This window comes from Olea europaea, chromosome 6, assembly GCF_002742605.1.
Source record: "Olea europaea var. sylvestris chromosome 6, O_europaea_v1, whole genome shotgun sequence".
In the NCBI taxonomy this organism is placed as follows: Eukaryota; Viridiplantae; Streptophyta; class Magnoliopsida; order Lamiales; family Oleaceae; genus Olea; species Olea europaea.
The window spans coordinates 15,375,805-15,387,453 of NC_036242.1; the positions used below are offsets into that span (position 1 = coordinate 15,375,805).

The 11,649-nt window shown below is 35.6% G+C and overlaps 1 protein-coding gene across 1 annotated transcript; it reads right to left on the reverse strand.

The window, feature by feature from the left end:
* Nucleotides 1–10,221: 10,221 nt before the first annotated feature.
* On the reverse strand, nucleotides 10,222–11,649 carry LOC111396512. The gene is made up of 3 exons (XM_023022931.1): nucleotides 11,339–11,649; nucleotides 11,058–11,263; nucleotides 10,222–10,956 (listed from the first exon to the last, which is right to left on the reverse strand). The coding sequence occupies exons 1-3, from the start codon at nucleotides 11,435–11,437 to the stop codon at nucleotides 10,713–10,715; spliced, it is 549 nt and encodes a 182-aa protein (XP_022878699.1). The 5' UTR covers nucleotides 11,438–11,649; the 3' UTR covers nucleotides 10,222–10,712.

Genomic DNA, 11,649 nt, shown 5'->3' on the forward strand with positions numbered 1-11,649 from the left:
CAAATCTTTTCAAACATATTCACCAAGCAAAGAACATCAACTCCAAGTTAATCAATCAAAATGGCCAATGCATAAATGACCTCCATGAAAAGATCTCACCACATTTATCCTACACCATTATCTATAGCTCATACCTAGAGAATATATATCTCCTCTTATCACCAACCATGCTTACTAAATTGGTCACTATTCATACCTAACTAGTATACTATTATAGATCCTAAGTCCATGTGATGTTCCTCTATCACTATATCAACTCTCACAACCTAAATGGATAATGGGTCCCCACTTAATAGAAGTGATACGCATGTCACGCTCACACTTCATCCGATCAGGATTTTCACAAATAGAGAATTCAAACATCTAATCACTTCATCTCTCCTTATCCAAATATGTGCACTCTCAGACATTTATACTCCACATTACCAAAAGGCATATTTACTACTAATGCACCTACTAAAATGAGAACAAACCCAATGTCAATCCTCAAAATAGTAATCTCAACCACCTCCTCAAACATCTCCTCAAATTTATGAAAAAAATATACATATCAACTATATTGAAATGTAACATAAAACAATGCACTGAATCAAGTAATCATTCATGAAAAGGAATTCCATATAGATGTAGAAGCAGTAATCAATTTTACTATAAATAAACCTCACCTGGGTCATAAACTGGAACCAATATTAATATTCGCATCACCTCTCATCTTATCTTTCTACTTATTATTCTTCTTAGTACAAACCTCTTATAAACTTTCCAAATTGTGCAGCAGTTAAAACATCTCTTACCTTTCATTCTTGCCTTTGAACTATCCATCAATATTTAAAAAATAAAAAATAAAATAAATAAAAAACACACCCAACTCAAAATTACGGCTAAACAATGATCACAAGCAAAGTACAGGCACAATTCACACATAATAGTCAAACAAACTTTTCTTAAATTACATGCAATTCTAATAGTGAAGAGAAAATTTAGCAACCAATTCACAAAGAATTCAAGGTAAAAAAATTAACAAATAATTCCTAAGTCTAGCAAAGGCAATGCTTACCCCACGCGGTAGCCACAAACCTAATGCCACCTCACACGATGACTTTTAATGCGAAAAGTAAATAGCTACCCACATGATACATGGGGAAGATTGAAACATCAAGGCAGCATTGGGTAATGTCCTCATATCATATAGATTCGCCAATTTGAAATAAAATTTTGATGATAAATAAATTGCTATTTTTTATTCATTTTGTACTGTTGTATTATTATCTATGACCATTTATTTAATAATATAAGTTATGTACTTATTTGGAGAAGCACGGTACAACACAACTTATATTTTGATCGTAAATAAAAAGTACTAGAAACTTGTAGTATTGATTGATTCACTATTTGGGTTCATGACTTATTCTTATCATAAAAAAATTAAAGGTACACTAAAGATTAAAACGTTACGTGTCAAGTTTTATTTAATGTATCACAAGGAATTTCCTCTAAATCCCTAAGTGAGTTTAAAGGTTCTTTAGCCCCTGTTTGTCATCCATTTTCTCCCATTCTTTTCCATTATTTTTTCTACAGTACTCATTTTCAACCACATATTTTTAATTAAAATAATATTACACAAAAATCAAAAACTTTTCCTTCTTTTTTAACTATATATTTTAACATCAATCACTATTCCATAATATATTCTTCCCAAATAATGGGTGACAAACGCACCCTTAATTTATCAATGAATGAGGTCAATTTGTTTAATCAAATATCTCAATAAATTTTGAAAACTTGGAAAACAAGTGGAGTAGAGAACATAAATATGTTTCAACTCAATTATAATTTAAATAATAGTTACAAAAATTGAGGTTCTAGGACTGTACTTATAATTAAATAAGTTATGGATTAATTGGATTTGAACTTTAGTTGGAATTTATATTTGGATTTAAATTAAGACTCCTATTTGGACTTTATATACAATTCTCATTCCACATGGATTGAAATTCTTTATCTTTGTAAATAGATATTAGATAGAACCAAAATTTCAATAAATTGATTATTCCATAATGGAAGAATTTAGAGAGACAAAAATGTATTTTGTTCTTTTCTTCATTTGTATGTTCAAAATTAATTTCTTTGTTTAATTAAAAAATTTGTTTACACGCTATTGTAGTCTTTGCTTCAGAGAATATCATACAAGACTTGAAGATTTGAAACACCAAGTTCTTCGTATTAAAAGTTGAAAATTTGTGATACAAAGAAGTTGAAAGTTCATAATTCATATAGTATCAAAATTTGATTAGTTAATTTGGGTAAATTCTTAAGCTTAATTTTTATTATAATATACATGTGAATATTTAGAAAAATATCTTGAAGTCCTGAATTAGATAAAATTTTAACTTTCGGATAATTCTTGTTCTGTATTCCAACAAATGGCATTTGAATAATTTAGAGCGTTCACGTACTTGTTATTTTTTTACATTAATTGCATACTTTAGTCGAGCGATGTTTAGAAAAATTTTATATGATAATTTTATGGTTAGAATTATTTTAAATAATGATCAAGTTATTTCTGGGGTAGTTTTTTAGGCCCTATTTAATCCCCATTTTAGGACAAAAATATGTTTTCAAATAGTGATTTTTAAGAGAATCTGAGGTTAAAAATAAGAAAAAATTTGTTTATGTATAAAATTATTTTATGCGAGAATGTGTGGTTAAAAATAAGTTTTTCAGAAAAATAGAGCTTGAACATAAGCTTATTGTAATTATACGACTTCATCATCTTAATCTAATTTTCTTTTCAACTTCAAGATTGTAATTTCAAGATCGGGATGTGAATTTTTTGTGATTTACAATTCTTGCTACTTTGGGAATTCTTATACATTTATTGGAGATTTGAAGATCGGGCCAATGAAAATCAAGAATGCAACAACCAAAAAGTATTCTTTATATACACGTTGCATAGAAAAGATATGCGCTTGGAGCCCCCCAGGGCATAGCCTAGTGGTGCAAAGGAAAGGAGTGAGGTTATCTCACGCCTTGCTAGCAGCCATAGTGTGGGGGTTCGATTTCTGAAACATGGAATTGGACTCTTTGTAGGCGCAGTGTACGTATAGCTCTTGTTCTCTGAACTGTTGGGGCACATCCCGCGATTTACCTCCCTCACAAAGCTCTAGGGGTGGGATGATCAGAGCCCTCAGGGTTGGGGTTCAATCTTTTTAAGATATGCACCTGGTGCAGACAGAACATGTACCTAATGTCTACTCCTAGCACAGATAGGATTTGTGTAATGATTTTCATGTACAATGCAGATCCGAGGATTTGTGTAATGATTTTCAGGTACAATGCAGATCTATCGGATCTGCGTGGTTTACATGGACTCAGATCTTTGTGTCTTGCAAATCCTAATCAGCCTTAGTCGAGTATAGTTTACTTTCACACGAGCTAGCTCGGATCTTGATGGATCGTTTTCGAAATCATTTTAGGCTATGGTGGTGGAGTTCGATAGCTGTTGGAACACTACTGTTGGATCCTTGTAGAATTTTTACACAACGCCATATACTCAAATTAGTTCAGACTCATCCTAACCTTGCTAACTTTGGCATTGTAGAATTTTGTTCCATTTCATCCCCATCATTGCAATTAGCTAGATTTATAGAGTTTTTCTCTTTTTATGCTAATTTAATAGTCTTAAGACCAAAATTTGATGAAGAAGTACATCTTTTTTTTTGGCATCAACATTGATTTAGTATGTATTAACGACTACTGAAAATGTATTGAATTGTAACTCTCTTAACTTGATTGAATTGATATTATTTTGATACAACCGTAGTGATAGGATTACTAATTCCTCTATAATTTTTCATAAAAGTTTTTTTTGTTAAAAATTTTAACACTATTTTATTCATCTAATTCAAGGTACTATCTTTAAAGAAAGTTGAAATCCAATCTCAAATGGCGATTGATGGTCTCGGATTCTGCTCCTTTTTCCCCTTTCGCTGCATGTTCTTCCGTCATCGTCAGATTTCGTTGACTGGACTTCCATTCTCCCAATCTTAGCAAAAAAATCCAGATATAGGTTTATGGTTTTATCAACTGCCAATTTTTTGCTTCTTTTTTTCAAATCCATTTAACTGTAGTTGTGGTGGTAAAGAGCAATGGTGTAAGGGTAGCAAATGGATCAAACGACTCGCAGGCTTGAATCGATCGATAGGCTACTCGAACTCATTTCGAGACAAGTCATAGGTCAATCTGAGCTCACATTTTATTTTGGAGCCAAACCTTCTCGGCTCGTGAGGCCAACTTATGAGCTCACAGACACAGACATGAGCTGGCTTATGGGTACGAGTCCATGTCCAAGCCCATTTGAGCTCATTGTACTAGCAAACAAGTCGGCTTAATTTTTATTCCTCATTTTGACTTGTTTTATTAATTTCTTAAAAAATGCTCATTCTTTGGCTTATTTTGTTAATTTATTTCATTTAGAAATAACAAATCGACTCATGGATAGCTTAACTTATTGGTGTTCGTGGATGGCTTGACTCATAAGGTCCACAAGCCAATAGAATGAACTTGACATTGGAATTGGACATGAGTTCAGCTTCAGGGGCGGACCCATATGGGGTCATGTGGGGTCAAATGACCTCACAGTTTTTTGAAAAAAAATTTCCTATTGAAAGTCAGTCAGTTAGTCAGCCTTTTAGTTTTGCACTTTCTGATGATATACTCTAAATTGACAGTGGTCATGCCTGAGTGATCAGTGATAAGAACCATACTCGAGTTACATATAGTCTGCATTGCTTCTATAGCTTCTTTTTTTTACAGGTATTATTTGCTTATAATTCACCAATTTCTTCCCAAAGTGCAAACACCGAACACGAATAGCAAACCACCGATTTCTCATTTTTTTTCATGATACATTGTTCGAAAAAAAATTTCTTTTTTGACCTCACAAGTCGAAGCGTCTGGATCCGCCCCTGTGTAGCTCGAGTGTCTTTGAGCCAAGCTCCAGTATCTTAGGGTTGAGCTAGCTCGGCTGACCTGTTGCCACCAGGGGCGGACCCACATGGGGTCATGTGGGGTCAAATGACCCCACAGTTTTTTTCCCCGGCTGCTGAAAACGATTAAATGGGTTCCAATTAATTCCTAGTTGACTAGTCCAATGACTCCAATCCATTATCCATATCCATATGGTCCAATGACTCCAAAGTCCAATCCATTACCCAATCCATTATCCATATATTGATAGCGATGTACTTGACGATATTGATAACGATGTAATTATACGACGTTTTCAAAGTATGAAAACGCGTAGTCTACAATTGTAATAGCATATGAATTTATTTTTATTAATGATACGTTGTTCAAAAAAAAATTCATTTTTGACCCCACAGTCCAAAGTCTTTGGGTCTGCCCATGGTTTCCACCTCTAAGCGTTTATTAGTTGTGGTAGTGCATGTTTGCTAGTGAAGATGTCATTGGTTGTGGAGTAGCGGTGAACGGTGATGGTAGTTATAGGGTTCAAAATGATAGTTGATAGTGCCTATTGGTGGTGGTGGAAGTGGTCGTATGAGGAGGATGGGTGGTATAGTTGTGTGAAGGTGTGGGATAGGTGAAGAAATTGAGAATTCAACACGGTAAGTTTAAAAAATTTATTGAATAATAGAATTGGAATTAAGGAAAAAGATGCAGGGCATAATTCCCTCTTTCAAATAATTTCCTAGTTTTTTTAAAGATTTGTGACTTCATGTCTAAACACACACACAAAAATAAAAATTAAAATAAAAATAAAAATCAATCCTTACCATGGTTCCAGTTATTAACTCTCAAAACAAGCTTTACCCACAATCAATGCTTATGTGGAATAATTTTTTTATAATTACTTTTATTTACACTCATTTTTAACCTCGTATTATTGAAAAATTATTTTCACATTTTCACATAATTTTTTACTTACANGTTTGATACATAATAGAAAGAAAAAGCAAGATTAAAAACCTAGATTAAAGGGAGATAGAGAAGAGTGTTATCTTGACTACTGAATGAGCAAGAGGATTGGTGGAAGGAGGAATGAATGGGAATGGAGACCTCATCTCTTATCTAAGCAAAGCTTTGGATTTTTTTAGGGAAAATTTCTCCCAAAAAATCAAACCCATTCATAGGGTGTCATGTGTGCAATGTTGTCACCATCTTACACCATTTGGACTGTTCGACCCAAGTATATTATGCCATCAATGAGAGATGAGTAGACAAAAAATGTGTGGAAGGAAGAAGATGTTACCCCTTATCGATAAATATCAACAAGGGTAGAGTGGCTAATGATATTGGATGACACTAATAATTGTATACGATGACCAACAAGGTGAAGGCTACTCAATAAGTGGTCTATAATCATGTCGGGTCGTCGACCACTATGAGGCCTACTACGTCTTTGTTGGATCATCGACCATTATGAGGCCTTCTACGTCCATACCTGGTCGTCGACCACTATGAGGCCCACTACGTCTTTGTCGGTTCGTCGACCACTATGAGGCTATCTACCCCTACGCGGTGGGCACAACACTTAACCACGAAATCATCATTGGGTTAGATGGAGATCACTTAACGGTTATCACAAACACAACCAACCGCTGGATAGATAGATGTCCTCCACTCAGAATGTACGGGTAGTGGAAGGGGCTTTGTGAGACACGTGGTATCTTGTCACCTATAAATACACCTAAGGCAAAATAGGTATGGATCTTGAAATTTTTCTATCTGAATATTCATTATATCTTTTCTTCTTAAATCTATGTTCTAAAATCTCATACTACTTCTCAATCCGGAGGTACAACAGGGGAGGAATCCCCGACCACATTTTGCAGGTAATATTTGTTCAACAGAGTAGTAGAAGAATCTCTCAAGTGCCGTCAGGGAGAACGAAGGTTCTATTTCATAACTATCTCAGCGTACGTAAAGTTATATGATTTGGAATAAATAATAATAAATCGAATTACGTAACATAAAAATGTGACTAGACTAATTTGTCTTAATTTTAATATTTGATTTGTAGGATGAAATTGAGCTATAAAATAAAATATGCATTCTGAAGTTCGATGAGTAACTGTGAGCACACCTAAAGTTTGATGAGTGTTGAAATATAAAGCCCTAAATTTGAGAGATCAATGGAAAGCATTTTAATGTTCGGTGAGTAATCCGTGATCACACCCAAAGTTGAGTGAATGTTAAAACATTTAACTCATGAGTGACATAGTGGTTCACTGCTAAAGTTAAGTTACCAATGAAAAGTATTTTGAAGATTGAAGAGCAACTCGTGGCAACGTCCAAAATTGGATGGGTGAGGGAGTATAATGATATGATGTTTCAATGTGAGGTATTTTGAAGTTCGATTTGTAACTGTGATCACACTAGAAATTGTGTTAAGGAATAAAACCCCATATCGTTTAAAGATGGAAACATAGACCAAATTATAAAGTGGATTACTCCTGTTAACAATGTTGATCTTTTAAGATGCAATGCTAAATCTTAATATTGTATCAGAGCCCATTACGCTTTAATGAGTGACTCGATCTAATTAAGACTCAAAAAATGAACATACGAATTTCAAAATTGATTTGTTCAAACGAGTTATCATCTTGGGGGAGGGGCATGTTAAAAAATAAAATCTTATATCAATTAAAGATGATATAAACCAACTTACAAGATCTTTGATTACTCATCGTAACAAGGTTGACATTTTAAGATGAAACCTCAAGTTTTAATAAATTGGTGGGCTTTGAAATATTTGGATTGAAACCCCTGTTTTTTCAAGTTATTTACGTTTATAACGCTAAGCTTGGTTTTTATTGATTAAAGTCAATCAAGATTCCACTTCACCGTTTTCTCCTCACAATTGAGCTCTGTTCCAGACTCTAGATCCCCATTTTTGGAGAATGGCAAAAAATCGTGAACCTGAAAAACCCCTCGTGTCGGAATCGGAATCAGAATCTGATGAGGATGATGACGAAGTTTCATCAGATGAAGCAGGGTCTTCCAGTTCTGATTCCGAACCAACGCTGACGCCGAGTACAAAAAATCCTCCGACAGTGCCAGGCCCTAAGAAATCCCAACCGCAGCTGGTGTTGAAACCTCTGGATCCTTCATCTTCGTCCGAGGAGGAAGACGAAGAGTCCGGATCCGAACCAGTGTCCGACACCGATCCAGTCAACTCGAATGTGAGGCCCCTGCTCTCCAAGCCAACAGACGGGCCACGAAAGCCCTTTACTAGCGCTGCTGCTGCTGCTAAGAAACCTAGATCCAAGCCTAATGCTTCGCAGCCCAGCACACAGGTGAAGCCTACTGGTGCTAAACGCCCCGCAGAGGAGGAGAAAGAGGCCGATGCTAAGGAAAACAAGAGGTCAAAGAAGAAACCTCCTCCTGACGTTGAGACTTCGGGTAAACCGGCGAGTACTAGTAACGATGATTCGAAGAAACAGTTGTTCCAAAGGTTGTGGAGCGAGGATGATGAAATTGTGGTTCTCAAAGGCATGATTGATTATGCCTCCGAAAAAAAATCCGACCCAGTTGCTGATTTGAATGATTTTCATGATTTTATTAGGGAGAACCTGCATGTGGATGCGACCAGGACTCAGTTGCAGGATAAAATTAGGAGGCTGAAAAAGAAGTATGAGAACAATAAGAGTAAAGAGAAGGAGGGCAAAGAGAGAACCTTCTTAAAGGCCCACGAGCGAAAAGCTTTTGATTTGTCAAAAAAGATATGGGGCAGTGAGAACGACAATGGAAGTGAGGGAGAGAAAGCAGTGGGGAGTCCTAAAGCAAACGATACTGCTACGAGGAAGATCCCTAATAAGGGGGTTACTAACGTTGAAAATAGCAATTTCAAGGAAGTGAAGAGTTTGGATGTTGCGAGTGCTGATGTAAAGATGATGATCAGTAGTTTCGGTGGAGGGAGTAACAATGGTTTGAGCACGAGGGAGTGGATTTTGAGGGCTGGGGCAGAATTTTTTGAAGGAGAAAATAAAATTGAGGGGCATAAAGAGTGGAGGAAGCTGCGAGTGGAAGAGATTGAGCTTGAAGAGAAGATCTATGAAGTGATGCAAGCTCAGACCAAGCTGGTTTTGAATGTTATGAGGGCAACTGATCACTGATGTTGTTGACAGGTGCAGGGGGTAAGTTCTTTTCAATGGTTTGCTGGCTGGACAACTTATCAGATATCTGTTTCTGCTTTAAGTGTAGTTACATATAAATTCCTAGCTTATCTTCCTTGTTTATAGTGTATATTCTAAATTGGTGAATTCTGCAGCTTGCTCTGTATTATTAACTTCTTCAATATTGATCTTTATCAATAGCCTATATATGCTTTATAGTTGTTGATATCTTTTGGTATTCCTACTTATCTGATATTAGCTGCATTTTTTATCATCATATGGGGTCTCGCTTGATTCTTGTGGAACTGTTTTGATATCTATGTTCATTGACTAGAGGTTATAATACTATTTATCGGGAGTGTACAAACCATTCCTGGTGTACCGAAATCTTCTTCTTGTTCTCGACATGACATTTTTGGAGATTCATTGATAATTGCTAAAAGTGAGCTATAAGTTTTGAGACTGGTAAAAATACAATGGGAAAGTGGAAGACAATTTTTGATAGGCCTCCTCTAGTGCCAGCAGCTGAAGCTATAATTTAATCTTGATTTGAGTTAGTTAAATGTAAGTATTTCCAGGGAGGGTCTCATGATGTACATGATGCACTGAAGGTCAGTTAATGATAATATCAACGTCTTAGCTCTTGCTTGGTAAAGCTTTTTACAGATTTTAATCTGGTCGAATTTCATTTTTAATCACACACTTCATTGGACCCACAATTTTTATTTCATGGGACCACCACCTTATAATCTCAAAAAACTTTGCCGAACAGTTGATTAATGGACTTCCAATTTCATCTAATTGTCAAGGAGTTTCCATCTCTGGGCTATTATCGTAATCATGTTAGGAATAGATATAAATATACTGCTAGTTGAAATGGAGGAAGTCAGAGTAACGAATTATTTTTCTATTTAATGATTTCATGAACTAATATTTTGATGTTCTATTATGCTTGGAGTTCAATGAAATAGGCACACCCTCTTTACTTCCCCTTTTTTATTTTTCCTCTTGAGGACTGTTGGCACATTACATATAATTGTTCTTCTGTTACCTGCTTAAACATGTCTGGGGTACTGATCTTTGATATGTTTCTCTGTTTTGTTGATTGCTTATTGACTATCCTCCATTTTTCTGTGTCTTGGTTGAATATGTTAGTTTTTCCATGTTTTCCCCCTGCTTTTCCACCCTCTACTTTGCCTTTCTATGAAAAGGACGGAAAGTTCACCTTCGTTTTCTGATTGATGTTTGCAGTGCTCTAGGTTGGTTAATATAGCACATATTTATAATTGAAGAAACCTCACTTCATCTTAAGTGACCTTCTGAGGAGTTGCAACAAGAAAGGAATGAGATCCTTATATTAAATTCTTCAGAATTAGAAAATTTAAGGTTAAATATTCCTCACAAGATTATCAGTATAGTTCCAACTTTCCAACAGTGAGAAATTCATTCGGAAAGACTTCTGAGGGACGGGAAAAACACATTGGTCACCCAGTAACATGAGAAATTAAAATTCAATGAAATTCAGTAAAAAAGAAAACAAGAAACATAATTCCGGATGATCTTGTAGTGGAAAAATCAGGCCTCGGCTCCATCTTGATTTGGTTGGTTTTCATGGCTTCCGTGTTGACTCAGTTTCTTTTCTTCTCGGATGAAGGCAGTAGCAGAAACATAATAGGCAACTGAAAAGAGTCCATGAATAAAACACAAAATTCCTCCTATAGACAGTAGCCAATGATGTGCTATTCCGCAATCTCTTCTTGATTTTGAGTTTGACAATGTTCCAGAAATCAGCAGTATAAATGCAACACCCAGCATAATCCTGGTCCATTACCATAAGTTATATCAATAGATGTCTGAATGATAAGAAATTGTTCTATAAGAGAATAATCATAATGCTTGACATAATCCAGAATAAGGTACCATGACAAGATGAGGGATGCAGCTGCCAGTTGCTTGTTAGGTGAAGCTTGATCTAGTTCTTCCCTGGATCTAATGAAAATGCACCCTCCAAGCAAATTGGCTATAACATGTGCCATTATTAAGAGTACCACTGCAGCCATACCAAGCTTGAAAGCTTGGTAGCTAGGGTCCCTACATTCAAAAATCCAAGCCCTCAGATGGTTAACCTGTAAATGAGAACTATTATTACGCAATAAAAGAGCAAAAAGTGTTTCTACAAGCTTTTCTTGAACGAAAAATACCTTGTTCTGAGCAATTTCTGCTTGAATACCAAGAATTCCTGCTATAATGTCCATAATCATGATCAAAAGGCACACGAGGAAGCCGATATATTTTGCCATTTTTTTTCAGACGTAGGTTTTCCATTGGAGAAACGTGAAATGTCTTATATAAACATAGATCGCCCTCTGCATGGAATAGGAATAAAGTGGATGGATGTTTTATATGAGAAGATTAGCTGTATTAACTGGAAAAAAAGGGATTTTTTCGGTCTTGAAAGTTGTTTTTTTACTATGCTTTTGCTTCACGTTTGCTCTGGAGAGTTGGATTCCTT

Excerpts from the sequence above, each read along its gene's own strand:
- LOC111396512 (XM_023022931.1), bottom strand. The coding sequence starts at position 11,437 with ATGGCAAAATATATCGGCTTCCTCGTGTGCCTTTTGATCATGATTATG. Across the intron at positions 11,264-11,338 it reads CAGAAATTGCTCAGAACAAG|GTTAACCATCTGAGGGCTTG; the intron begins GTATTTTTCGTT and ends TCTCATTTACAG. Across the intron at positions 10,957-11,057 it reads GCATCCCTCATCTTGTCATG|GATTATGCTGGGTGTTGCAT; the intron begins GTACCTTATTCT and ends GTAATGGACCAG.